Source organism: Papio anubis, chromosome X (genome assembly GCF_008728515.1).
Source record: "Papio anubis isolate 15944 chromosome X, Panubis1.0, whole genome shotgun sequence".
Taxonomy (NCBI): domain Eukaryota; kingdom Metazoa; phylum Chordata; class Mammalia; order Primates; family Cercopithecidae; genus Papio; species Papio anubis.
In genome coordinates, this window is record NC_044996.1 from 18,411,647 (window position 1) to 18,424,774 (window position 13,128).

The 13,128-nt window shown below is 41.0% G+C and overlaps 1 protein-coding gene across 1 annotated transcript in view; it reads right to left on the reverse strand.

Annotated features, from left to right (window-relative positions):
* Positions 1-203: 203 nt before the first annotated feature.
* Positions 204-13,128, reverse strand: part of ADGRG4 (adhesion G protein-coupled receptor G4) — a 108,068-nt gene continuing 95,143 nt past the window's right edge. Inside the window, exons 19-22 of the mRNA XM_021932722.2 lie at positions 12,931-13,009; positions 10,256-10,536; positions 3,648-3,749; positions 204-2,677 (exon numbers count right to left, since the gene is read on the reverse strand). Coding sequence (XP_021788414.2) covers positions 2,460-2,677; positions 3,648-3,749; positions 10,256-10,536; positions 12,931-13,009 — 680 coding nt within the window. The 3' untranslated portion in view covers positions 204-2,459. The remainder of the gene's footprint in view (positions 2,678-3,647; positions 3,750-10,255; positions 10,537-12,930; positions 13,010-13,128) is intronic.

Sequence of the window (13,128 nt, forward strand, 5' to 3'; positions counted from 1 at the left end):
AAAATAATATTTGAAATACAAGGTTGGAGCAGATTGTTTCACAAATTCAACATTTTCCCCAATCAGGGGTTGGGAGGAGGCAAGTATCTCTACTGGGATTTATTGAAAAATTCTGTTTGTGAATGGAATTCATTTTGGGATTTTTGTTTTTATTTTTATTTTTAATTTTTAAAATTTCCATAGGTTTTGGTGGAACAGGTAGTATTTGGTTACATGAGTACATTCGTTAGTGGTGATTTGTGAGATTTTGGTGCGCCCATCAGCTGAGCAAGTATACACTTGGAATTCATTTTTATTTCCACAGGTATTATATTCTTTTTACATAATTAGGCACAACTTCACAACTCAAGGAGAGGAACAGTAAGGGTCTTTGTCAAAATCATCTGCAGTAAAGAAAAAAAGAACATTTTCAGCTGTGGCATCAGGGACTTTGCACATAGTAGAAGCATAAGAAAATTTTATCAAATGAAGGAAAAAATAAAGAAATTAGAAGAGAAGGGAAGAATGTGGTGCTTTCTTTGGACCATTTTATATAAAATCTGGGGTGAATTAATTCATCCAGACAGCACTGTTTGGGCAACCAGTGCATATGTTCTCCCTACATTGTGAATAAGAGGCAGCATTATTGACCTTAGCCTTAACCTAGGAGAGGATGTTTATGTACAAACCTTGGAGGCCTTCAAGAGAAGATGACGTAAAATGTGAACATACACATTTATATCCCTTATGGATTTGATATTCTTGCACTGAAAGTTTGGCTATTTCTCAAGCTTGAGAATGCCTGGTGGTACAGAAGGCATGATTTTTCACTCTCTGCTAATAGAATCAAGCTTCTGGCTGCCACCAGTACAATGGTAGCACCCAGATTTCAGTTTCAGAACCTGTGGCAGATCTACCTGCCCCACCGGCTCAGTTTGTCTCAACCGATGAGCACTTTAATGTTGGTTTTCCAGTTCGATTGCTTGGTAAGGCAACATCAATATCCTGGATATGGTATTTGCTAGTGATCCTCTGAAGCAAAATATGTACACATCAGGCTGTATATTTGCTAATTAAACAGTCCCCAGGGACATCAAGAAATCCAATGCTAAATAACCCTCTTGGAAAATGTTATTTCCTAACCAGCCCCAACTATTATGTACTAAGGTGCTTCCACAACCCATGACTTGTCTATGTCATGGCACCCCAGTGCCTTTATATGAGCACCAAGACATATCCACAGGTTAGCTGGCCAGAGTTTGATAAATGCTTGTGGCCAGGGAGAGGTTTTTTTCCTGTGCATCACTAACTTTCCCACACAAAAATGGGAGACTGAGACTCTATACAGTAGTCAACCAGCCTAAACTGGAAAACAGTGTTGTGTCATATACAGCCCTGAAACTGGCAGGCACTTAAGAGATTATCCATTCTAGCCCCCTCATATTAAAGGTAGAAAGAATGTATCTCCAAGCAGAGAAGTGATGTGATCAAGGTCACAGAGTGACTGACAGAGCTGGAACCTGAACCAAAGCCTTCCAACTCCAAGTTTGATGCTTTTTTAACCCACCTTGCTGCGTCCAGATTGCCTTCAGCCCTTGGACATAGAACTGGTTTTTGGAGCCAATATAAAGAAAAACACTAGAGAATGAGGCAGTCCTGCCTCCAGCACTGAGAAGGCAGGAGAATGACAACAGCCAGGCCACCAAAGTGTGTGTGAACTGGAGTATACTTTGGTCTTAAAGAAAGGCAATCAAAGACCACTGCGCTACCATCTAACTAGAAGCACACAATGCAGAATCATCACAATATCAACCTGAAGTTCTTAAGTTCTTGCTCACTTTGCCTTTCTCTTTACTTTAAGCCTGTAGGCCAATCCTTTTCCTACAGTTTCCCTTTTTACATAATTAGGTACAACACCCCATTCCCAACTGAACATCTGTCTCTTCTTATAAATATGGCTTCCTATGGAAGAAGCTCAGCATCTAAGATGGATGTGTATCTCTGAGAGTTTTCTTGATAGGTGTACTAGCCCTGAGAGCCAGAAGACCTGAGTTCTGGCTCCAGTTCTGCTGGATGGCTAAGGGCTGAGTGACTGGCCCCAGTTTTACTGGATGGTAAGGATGGACTCAGTGACTGTCAATAAGGCATTTTCCTTTTCCCTGATTGAGGTTCCTCAACTGTAAAATGAAGGGATTGGACTAGACAATGTCTAAGGTTCCTTCTGGTTTTAACGGTCTGTGACAATTGTTTTTAATTACTCATGAATTTTCTAACCTCCCATCTCTTCTTTCCTCTATTAGTCTAATAACACATCCATACTAAATTTACTAGGTACAGACACACCTATACACACTTCTGTACACATTTCTATGCTTCTATACACACTTTCTCAGCCAAGAATGAGTCAAGGTATACACATGCACATGTGCACTTAGTTTTGAAGAGGAAGTATCATCCAAGACCCAGTATGTGGTCTCACGTTAATTCAATATGCAATATAAATGTAGACAACACAGCCCTTTTTTCTTACCATTTGGAAAGCTTATTTCTGAAGGTGTGCCTTGTGCAGAGCCTAAAGATTTGAAAGTGGAGCTAGTTGCAGTTGACTTGAGGAATGGTGTCAACAGTTTGTGCTCAAAGGTTTTCTTTAGTCCCTCCTGTTTATATCCAACTTTTATCTGACACCGGCTGCTCGCATCTGAAATGATACCAAGAAAAGTTAAAAACATAAAACTCATCAAATTCTATACTTAAAGTGGTGAATTTTATGGTATATAAATTACACTTCAATAATCTGGTTTAAAAACACAAAGCTTGATGCACAGTGTTCATTCTGCGTACCTGAAGGAGTCAGCTTTTCTATGAAGTTGTAAGAAGTAGGTTTGTACTATAATGTGTGGTGTAAGAAGAGACAATTCACATACCTAGGATGCCTGCTTTTCCGAGAGCACAAGGACCAGCAGATTGCTGATATGGTCAGCATAAAGTGGGGAATGGGGGGAATCTCAGTGCTACTTGTAGAATCTTAGAGTTCAAATGCTGCCTTCACTAAAGAAAATTGATTAGGCTTTGTATTGAGACTGAGAGAAGCTGCCTGAATTGGATGGAAGATCCTTTTGATACATAGAACATCAGTTTGCCTGCACTGGAAACATTCTTAAGGGAAGCATCAGCGTTAAGAGGCAACATCTGAGTTCACTACATCCCCCAGTTTGTGGGCCATCAGTACACCTGTGCAGCCCACTGGCCAGGCATCTTAGGAATGCTTATAAGTTCTCTCTATCTCCACCACCACTCCTTGCTTCCTATATCCACTCAACCCACTGTTGGCTACTAGCCAGAAGCCCCTGAGACCCAGTGCCTGGAACACAGCAGACACGCATTCAATGTTCTTTTAATTGAATTGAGACTGATGTGACAGTGAGGGTAAGCAATCCAAGGAATCTGGGCCAAAACAAAAGCATCCCTAGTTTAAAATATGGCCCAAGTCACATTCTTCATTTGACTTCATTCATCTCAGCTCAAAAGCACAAATCATTTTCACGACATGGAAACAGCCTGTGTTTTGATGCTGATATGCTGTATGTACTCAAGTTAGGAGACAAATTAATCTGATCAGTTTTGTAAAACATGTAAAATTCAAAACTTCATCCAAACTGACATCTTACCAGAAGAGTTATCCAATCGCAACCACCCACAACAGAGGTGTATCTGCCACTGCTCCCGCACACTCTCCTTCATCACACAGTGAAACACAAAAATGAAGAATCCTAAGCCGGGAGAAGAAGGTCAGTCTTTTTCGGTTTCTTTCACCAGCTGTCACCAATGCCCTGACTCAGGTCTGCTCCTGTCATGAGAGATACTACTTTCAAGGAACCCCAGGACCACTACTGGCTTTCTGATCTTGTCTTTGTAGCCTCCCTCCCAAAGGCAAAAATGTCTATATCAAGACTTCATGTCAACCGCTATTTTGTCCCGGGGCTGCTGTTCATCCTAGAGCATGAGAGGTAAGGTAGCCCCTCTCTGAGATTGCTTTCAATCATCCCCACAACCTGGCATTGGCATCCTTGTGTAGTTTCCTTCCACATTGGACCAATAGAATATAGCAGAAGGGATGGCATGTCGCTTTCAAGATTAGGTTATAAAAGATCTCTCTCTCTCTCTCTCTCTCTCTCTCTCATCACTCTGAAGGAAGCCAAGTATTTTGTCCTGAGGACATCCTGGCATCTCTGTGGAGAGGCCCACATGGTGAGGAACTGAGGCTTCCAGTCCACGACCATGTGGATGAGCCTTCCTGGAAGCACATTCCTCAGTCCCAGTCAAGTTTTTAGATCATTGCAGGCCCGGATGACAGCTTGACTACAACTTTACGACAGTCTCTGCGTCAGAAACACCCAGCTAAGCTGCTCCTGAATTCCTGATCCTCAGACACTGTGTGAGATAATAAATTTTTGTTGTTTTAGGCTGGTAAAATTTGGGGGTAATGTATTACATAGCAATAAATAGCTATTACACATGCTTTTTGGCATAATGACACCATGTGGAAACCATGGATTTGACCCTCAACTTCCAATGCCAGCCCTGATTTTGTCCTGCAAGGGGGAGGGAGGGGCTGAAAGTCTTTGTCAGCAGTGCTGGCCATTTCTCTTTCTCACCCTCTAAAATATCTCCTTGGAAGATAAAAGTATGACTTAAGATTATCTTGGCCAGGCATGGTGGCTCACACCTGTAATCCCAGCACTTTGGGAGGCAGAGGCAGGTGGATCACTTGAAGCCAGTAGTTCAAGACCAACTTGGTCAACATAGAGAAACCCCGTCTCTATTAAAAATACAAAAATTAGCTGGGTGTGGTGGCACATGCCTGTAGTCCCATCTACATGGAAGGCTGAGGCACGAGAATCACTTGAACCCAGGAGGCAGAGGTTGCAGTGAGCCGGAATCGAGCCACTACACTCCAGCCTGGGCGATAGAGCAAGATTATGTCTTAAAAAAAAAAAAATTATCTTCATTGCAAATTCCCTGGAGGACCAATTAGATTTCCTGCAGTTGGGGGTAGAATTGGCAGAAATAACTCCTGTCAATAGCCCGACTTATATTTATGGTCCATTACAAAAAGTCTTTATCCACAAAACCTTTCCAGATGCCTCAAACTGAAACTCATTTTTCCCACTTCTGAACTCTCATAACATTTTGTTTCTTGTATTGTTATATGTAGCCATACAATTATTCATCTATTTCCCATTTCTCCACCTAGCTGTTGAGTCTTTGAGGGCTGAGATATGTTTCCTTTTCATATTTATGCCATTTTGCCCTTCATCTTTAATGCACTAACTGCTGCAGCTCAATAAATGTATGTTGATTTGAACTCCAAGGCACTTGATACACAAACTCTCACATCCACCTACAACATAGTGATAACTGCTTGAGCCTCAAAATATTTATTCTGATCCAAGTGCAGTTTGGAAACCTTTATTCTCTATACAGGTTCAGCTTGCCTCTAAATTGGCCAGTTGTCCTGAAGGTAAATTAGTATCAAAGAGGTCTTAACCCATTGTAAACTGAGCACCAGTCTATTGTAAATGCCCCAAAGCAAATTTCAGCTAGAGCACTGCTGGAAGTAAAGATAACAAACCTGCACATTGTGCACATGTACCCTAGAACTTAAAGTATAATAAAAAATAAATAAATAAAAAGAATCTTGATGGAGGCGAGTGACAGTCTCCTGCCATATTCTGTCCTTGTTTGACCATACCTCCCACCAGCACCATGTTCAGTTTGGGAGGCTTTGTTTTAAGAGCAAGATGACAAACAGAAGTATTCAAGAATACAGTGAAGAAGGATAGTGAAGAAAAGCTGAAAGAGCTGGGATGTTGTATCCAGACCAAAAAAAAAAAAAAAAAAAAACTTGGAGTGGAAAACATAGAGTGAGAAGAGATGGTAACTTAGCCACAGATCTGAAAGGGCTGCCATGAAAAGGACAAATTAGGCTTGTATCTGTACAGTTGCCCGGATAGAACCAGGAGAAATGGAAGAAAGTTCCAGAGCAACCACGTACTAACAAATCACAGCTAGTGTTTATTTGGCAATAAGTATATGATAGGCATTGTACTATTAGTCTCATTTTTATAGTTGAGGAAACTCGGAGTCCAAGAAGTCTAGTAAACTTGACCCAGGTCACAGAGCTAACATTGAGCTGGCAGCACCAGTTCCGAATACAGGCAGTCTGACTATAGAGCCCAAGGCCTTAACTACTGTACTATACTAACCTCAGGTAAGGAAAATCGGTACCACATCAGAGCTGATAAATGCTTTGCTTTACAGAATGGTGAGCTCTCAGTCTATGGAAAGTTTCAGGCAGAGGCAAGTGACTTCTTGTCACTCGATGGGAAGTTTGATTGGGAAGATCTTGGCTCCCTAGCCCCAGCCCTGAGACTCTGATTCCAGATGGGAGGCTAAATGGAATGGCATGTAAACGGAATGGCATGTCTCTCTAACTCTCCCAAAAGCTTTATCCCCATGTGTAACCAAACAACTGCGGGGATGAATTCAGCAGTGTTTGCTGTTTTTCTGAGCAGCAGCCACCTGGAAGGCGGCGCAGCACCCCGAGGAGAGCAAACCACAGTCTCAGAGCAGGCAAAACTCCTCCAACTTCAGCATGTACAAGGGGTGACAGTGACATCAAGCACCTATTACTACTCTGATTTCTTGCATAGAGTTTATTTTTCAGACTTAAAGGTTATTCTGTGAATTCCAATGAGCTGCCTGCCAACTCTCCCCCTCTGCCTGACAGCTTTCCTTTTCCTTTCCCATAACAGATTGATCTGCTTACTCACTAGGAAAACACAGGCATGAGGGAAGATGTCAGGTTTTTGTCACCTGCAGTTTTATTTGTGCATTCCTCCTTCACAAATAGCTCATCATGAGCATAATTTTTCCCACTTGACCACAGGTCACCCCCATCCCCTTCAGCCAGCGTTGCAAGCTTGTCATTTGTCTTTTAAATGACTACTTTGTTCACTTGTTCCACCATTTGTTTTGGAGGTTATTCGGGTCATGTGTGTGTGTGTGTCTTGAATTTGAAACTCTGAGCTCTGAAAACTCCCTTGCTACAAGATGGTACATGCTATCTTGTAGTCATTTCAGGCAGGACTGGCAAGACTTTGTGCTTGATGGACATAAGGCATATCTGACAGACAGAGACAGCTTGGCTCTTTTGGTGCTGGATCTATGGGACTTTGATTTTAGTTTTCAAGAAATACCCAGTTAGAACACTTATATACTGTTGGTGGGAATGTAAATTAGTTCTGTCACTGTGGAAAGCAGTTTGAAGATTTCTCAAATAAAGTAAAACAGAGCTACTATTTGACTCAGCAATCCCATTATTGGGTATATATCCAAAAGAAAACAGATCACTCTACCAAAAAGACACATGCACCCTTATGTTCATTGTAACAATATTCACAATGGTAAAGACACGGAATCAAACTAGGTGTCCATTAATGGTGGATTGGATAAAGAAAGTGTCTACATAGCCACCATGGAATACTACTCAGCTATAAAAAAAGAATGAGATCATGTCATTTGCAGCAGCATGGATGCAGCTAGGGGCTATTATGCTAAGTGAATTAATGAAGGAACGAAAACCAAGTACTGCATGTTCTCACTTAAAAGTGAAAACTAAACATGGGGTACACATGGACATAAAGATGGCAACGGTAGACAACTGGGGACTATTAGAGGGGAAAGGAGGGAGAAAGTAAGGATTGAAAAGGTAACTATTGGGTTCTATGCTTACTACCTAGATGATGGGATCATTCACACCCAAAACCTCAGCATGACAGAATATACCCAGCTAACAAACCTGCACATCTACCCTCTGAATCTGAAATAAAAGTTGAAAAGAAAAGAAATATCCTATTAAATTCTGCTTCTATCCATGCAGTTTCCTTCCTTAGATGCTACTTTCCACCATAAGCGTGGTTTTGAAAACACCCCTGCCCCTCCTTTTTAAAATCAGAACTGCCTGGCTTTCTTGATCTTTTGCCAGCTTTCCTTTAACCCCTCTTTCCACAGAGTGAGTGCATTTTTCCTCAGAATCACTGAGCCAAAGAGAAGCCTGGAGTTACCACTGTGGAGGAAGTCTTCACAGGCACTTGGGTTCTAATCCGTTTCCATGGACAGTCTACACCATGACTGGTTAGTTCTTGAGGTTAGAGCATCAGGTTAGAGTACTGTAGTGTGGGCCAGGCAGTTCTATCCACAGAAAAAGTGTAGAACCATCACCAGGGCCTACACTAGAATACAACCTTCAGTTCTACACTAGAATTCAACCAAGTGCCAGTAGCCTCAAAGGGAACCAAGAGAGGGTGGTATTGAGAGTTTCTAAAAATTCCATTCCTACTACCAGAGGCAATAAAAATGGCATGTGAAGGAAGAACAACACATTTTGTGACTTCTTATATTCCAATTAGAACATGGCTGTATATGGTTGGCAGGATCTGGTGGGACAGAAAGTTTCCACTGATCCACCTCATTGCTTAAAATAAGATGGTTTCTTGAGTCATAAAACATAAATGCAAAAACCATGCCTTCTGCTACATTGCTTCCCCCCACTCCCCGCAGCACTTTGCAAGTGCCTGGAATATAATAACTGCATGCCAATTTATTTTTCTCAAGGTTCCTCAGGGATTAACAATGACCACAATAAAAGGTTCAGAGGTTTTTAAGACACTACATTAAAACAAGTTTTTAAAGACAATTTTTTTTTGTAATAGAACTTTTACCATGCTAATGTACATAGTGCTATTCCAAGAAAGGGGGAATGTAATTTGCCACATTTCCCAAAGTTATTTGACCATAGAACTTTTTCCTTGCAGGAGCATCCCATGGGATCATCAGTGGGCTTCAGTATGGAAAAGAAGGGTTTATTGAATGAAAAAAAAAAAAAAAATAGCGGAGAGCACGAAGGGAGAGTCTAACTCAATGAAATGCCAAGTTGACCCTCAGCCTGTCCCTACTGGAGTAGCCCAGATGGACCGGACCAAACTTGAGGATAAAAGTATGGGGTAGAATTAGAGACTCACACAAAATAATTTTGCAGGCCTCTTCCCCTCAGTATTTTTAATAGGCAAAATCAGGTTAAAATGAACATCAGCAATTACTCAGAGTTACATGAACCAGATCCCTAGCTTTCTTTTCTTTTCTGTTTTTCTTTTCTTTTCTTTCTCTCTCTCTTTCTTTCTTTCTTTCTTTCTTTCTTTCTTTCTTTCTTTCTTTCTTTCTTTCTTTCTTTCTTTCTTTCTTTTTCTTTCTTTCTTTCTTTCTTTCTCTGACAGAGTCTCTCTCTGTTACCCAGGTTGGAGTGCAGTGGCACGATCATAGCTCACTGCAACCTCTGTCTCCCGGAGTTCAAGCGATTCTCCTGCCTCAGCCTCCCAAGTAGCTAGGATTACAGGCGCATACCACCATGCCCGGCTAATTTTTATATTTTTTAGTAGAGACGGGGTTTCACCATGTGGGTCAGGCTGGTCTCAAACTCCTGACCTCAGGTGATCCGCCTGCCTCAACTTCCCAAAATGCTGGAATTGCAGGCATGAGCCATTGCACCCAGCCCCTAGCTTTTACTTCTCATGCCATCTTTTGTCGACCATTTCATCACTTCATTGACTATTTGTTCATTTCATCAGAATAAAGGAAAATAATTAAAAGAACTCGATCTAGGGCCTTTAGCTTAGGATCATCTAATTCAACCAATTGTGGTAACTTTTTAAAGGTTGCCTTACAGCAAAATCAAGGCTACAACCTTGGCCTTTCCCATAGCCCTTTGCTTTTAACCTTCATTCCTGTATGATTCTATGATAGTCTAGCCTGGCTCTTTCCCAAAATATTAGGATATCTGATGCAGATAGAGTCTATGGGGCCAAAACTTTAATGTTTCTGCTTTCCAGTTAATTGCTATGTTTAGCTGGATTGTGCACTTCAAAATATCAACATGAGTGTGAATCTGTACATTTTTTAGCACAATGTGTTGATACAATGAACACTCTATGAAGTATTGCCAATCAGTGTTTGATATAGGCATTTCCAACTACCTAAAGTTGAATTACCTATCTGGGCTTCTCCCTATACCACTGAGTAAGAGAGAGTGGGCTGTGTGTGCATTTAATGAAGACTAACATCTAGTTAATGTTTCCAACAGGTGAGATTATTTTCCACAGCAACAAAAGCTTTGCTGGAGCTGTAGCTGGCCACGAAAAAGGCAAAAAGCAGCAGTTACCTTGCAAAGTGTTAAAAATGGCAAAAAGATACAAGCAAAAGATTCTCACAGGTCCCCAGGCAAAAAAGGCAAACCCCCAGGTGAGGCCAAGTAAGAATGTCAGGCTCGTTGTGCCTTTGAGGTCATGCAGGATCATCTTCCGACGAGTCTTCTGGCTTTGGGATTTCACAGAATTCAGTTGAACAAGAACAGTGCAGAACATGGAGAGATTCATGAGAAATATGAGGCAAAAATAAGCCACCACTGAGATGTAAAAGATAGAATCATCTTTAATCCAACAACTGTAAGAAACAAAGAAGACTATCATGAGATAGGGAAACATAAAGTCCTATTTCTCAGAGACTGAAGATCATCTAGTCAATTTTATTTCACCCTAAGGGCATCTAGCCCTAGAGAAATGAATTGGACAGAGTTCACTCACACCAACTGCAGGCAGAGCTGGAACAAGAACCTCAATCTCCTGAACCCCACTTCAGGGTTCTCTCCAACACTAAGTCAGAAATCCTAGAGGATGGTTTCTACCATCCTCTAGGATTATGCGGAACCCGTCAGTCCAATTCCCTAGGAAATGGTTCTATTCGTTAATAGCAGAAAAACGAATGATACATTTTCCCCCGAAGTGGCTCTCTGTCGCCGCGCTCCTCACACCGCCCCTGCATGCCCTTCCTCCCAACACCTTACACCTAAGCTCTTATTTGCAGGATGAATTCTACTTTACATGATAAATATCACAGTGAAAGGATGTGAGCAATGAGTGGCTTTTCTGAAAGCTATATCAAACAATGGTGAAATTATGAAAGTTAATGAAAATGCTACAAAAAGAGAACAGCTCTAGGTGTACTGCTTTAAAATATGATGTATTTGGATGACAAAGGCAACACTGGCCACTGGATTGATTAATGACTCTATAGTTTTTATTAAAGAAAAAAATATGCAGTGATTCATATGAACAAATATTCCAGTTAATAACATTTGCAATTACTGGAGGCATTTTCCCTGATTTTTGAACATGGAGAAGATTGACTAATTTAACTGTGTGTCAACTGAGCTCTCTTTTCTAAAACCAGGAAAATCTCTTTTGGTCATGTTGTTTATGTTGGCATGGATACTTTCACTTATGTGTGAGTTTGTCTCTGTGTGTGTGTTGCAAACGTGTTAAAAAACATTTAATTTTCCTAATAGATTCTGATACCTAGAGTTCCCTGAATATTATCAGCATCCTTAAAGGATGCTATAGAAAACTGTTAAAATGAGATAGTGTTATATGTTTGGGTAGAGAATCACCTTCAAGATATATTGTTAAGTGGAAAGACCAAGGTGCCAAATGGTGTATATCTACCACTTGGGTAACAAAGTGTGCAAGAGAATATCCATACAAATTTGATCTTTGGTAATAAATTGGTAATAAGAGTTACCTCAGGAGGGAAACTGGGTAGCTGGAGTTTGGAAGTGGGGCTTATTTTTCATCCTCTACCCTGTTGTACATTTGGATTTTGTTCCATGTGCATGAATTACTTCTTCAAAATATAATTTGAAAAAAAAAAACTATTAGAGCAGTCTGCCTCTTATTAACCAAGTCACATCTGAAAAGTCTCTTTTGGGAAAAAGTGGAGTTGATTTTGTTCTGGTTTTGCTTTAGCTCTTGCTTTTGATGGTTCAAGAAGAGTCACCATTAGGTAGACACTGGGGACCTTTTAAGTCACAAAACAGGCAAGGGGGGAGGTTGGAGCGGGAGATAAGAAGGAAGGCAAGAGAAAATGGAAGAGAAAGAAAAGATAACAAGGAATTTTAATTAGAAAGCATCTGCTATAAAGGGCAAAATAATTTTGACCCGCTGGAAACTGTCATCTCAATATGAAAGACGGGGGAGTCTTGGAGCAGGACCTCCTACATTTGATTCCAGTCCAGTGGGAGAGGAAATCTATAGTGGAAGAACTTGAGAGGCAATGATAAAAAGAATGGAATAATCAGAAGTGTAAAATGAGATTGTGCAGCCTAAAGGACCGCAGGGCAACTGTCTACACGCCTACACGCCTGTAAAAGAAGGTTTTGGAGAGGTGGGGTGAAGTGAATTGCTACTCTCATGTGATTGTGGTTGACAGAACTAAAGAGATGAGCTTATACATCAAATGGGATAAAAAGAAAAAAATGAAAAGAAACAAGAAAACAACAAAGCTGAGGCCGTTTACAAAGGAAAGCTGTTTAGCATTCTTCAGGGAAGACCTTTGTTGCTGAAAGGTAAAAAATGTTTTCCAAATCATCTCAGAATTTCCTTGTAGTGGCCACTAACTCTTTGCAATGACCTTTGCAATGTGTGAGCTTTGTAATCACAATACCTGCCAGTTACACAGCATTTGCCATAGAACAGGCAATATGCTGAGCACATTACATACATGATATCATTTTAATTTGCACAGGACGTTAACAGGAAACATTATTATTCCCATTTTCCAGAGGAGGAAATTGAACTAAAAAGTAAAGTAACTTGCCTAAGGTCATAGAGGACCCAGGCAACTAACCATTACATAAATGTAGCCTTGACTATGCTTAGGGCAAAAGGGCTTAGGCTGATTTCTTCCTGAAGCCAGAGTCAAGACCAATCCCAGGCAAGAACGCTTTACCATACCTTGCTGGGCCAGAGCCCCACCACTAGAGAAAGAGATGCTGGTACTTACAATGGAGTTGTTGGGCTCAGAGTTCCATACAGATCTTTTTTCACACTGACTGTGATTGCCACCATGATTGCTGGGATTCCTGCAGTGGGAAAGCAAGTCAGAGGCATTTCTTCAGGTAGCAGGGAGGCATCCTAATCAATGACTGTGGGTGATGATACATTAAGACACTGTTTAAATGAGCCACAGATGTGTGGGCAT